General features: G+C 37.6%; 1 protein-coding gene across 1 annotated transcript in view; it reads left to right on the top strand.

Moving 5' to 3' along the window:
* LOC107629770 (phosphoinositide phosphatase SAC1) overlaps nt 1-703 on the top strand; it is a gene marked incomplete at its 5' end in the record, with an annotated part of 4,243 nt that extends 3,540 nt beyond the window's left edge. The window contains 2 exon segments of the mRNA XM_016332652.2: nt 41-152; nt 239-703. Of these exon segments, the coding sequence (XP_016188138.1) occupies nt 41-152; nt 239-490 (364 nt within the window).

The raw sequence follows: 704 nt of genomic DNA, 5'->3' as shown, positions 1-704 counted from the left end.
TCTATTAATGATGCTTTCTGTGTACTTTTAATTTTCAAAGGTACCTCACAATGACCTCGGCGAATGAGGCCAACGGCTGGTATGGAGGTACCCTCCTTGGTGATCAAGATGAAAGCAGTGAGATATATAAACATTATGCTGATCTGTGCCAGGTATTATGCTCAAACTACCTTTCGAGTTTCGACCATATGGATATGATATCTCTCACATGAGAAATAATGAACATGCATCAATGCAGGGACCTTCATTGGAACTCTTCCAAAATGACCCAGAGAGAGAGCAACACTATGCAAATGCTTTGAGCACAAGTTCATTTGAAATTCTAAATGATGGTGCCATTGCCGTGGAAATGGAAGCAGCTCTAAAGGAGTATGAACATGTTGGGACTGACCTTGGAATCATTCCCACATCTTGTAAATTCTTCGCTGATGATCCAAGCTGGTTGACCAGATGGTTAATTGGGGAAGAAAAAGTACCTAGGGTATCGTGAGTCCTTTTTTTTATAGTAGGATATCACGAGTCCTTTTTATGCCATGTAACACCAAGTTTTATTACAGTTTTTCGGAAATTATTAATTCCTTCAATAGCGTTGGTTACAACGTCCAAGTTGATTCCCATGTACCATATGTAAAAATCATAACATCTATATTATCTATTGTAATAGTATATATGTATAAGATTTAGATAGGAAAATGCTATTTGTC

Source organism: Arachis ipaensis, chromosome B03, assembly GCF_000816755.2.
Source record: "Arachis ipaensis cultivar K30076 chromosome B03, Araip1.1, whole genome shotgun sequence".
Lineage (NCBI taxonomy): Eukaryota > Viridiplantae > Streptophyta > Magnoliopsida > Fabales > Fabaceae > Arachis > Arachis ipaensis.
Note: the sequence above shows the minus strand (reverse complement) of the source record. Positions and strands in the feature narration are given on the sequence as shown.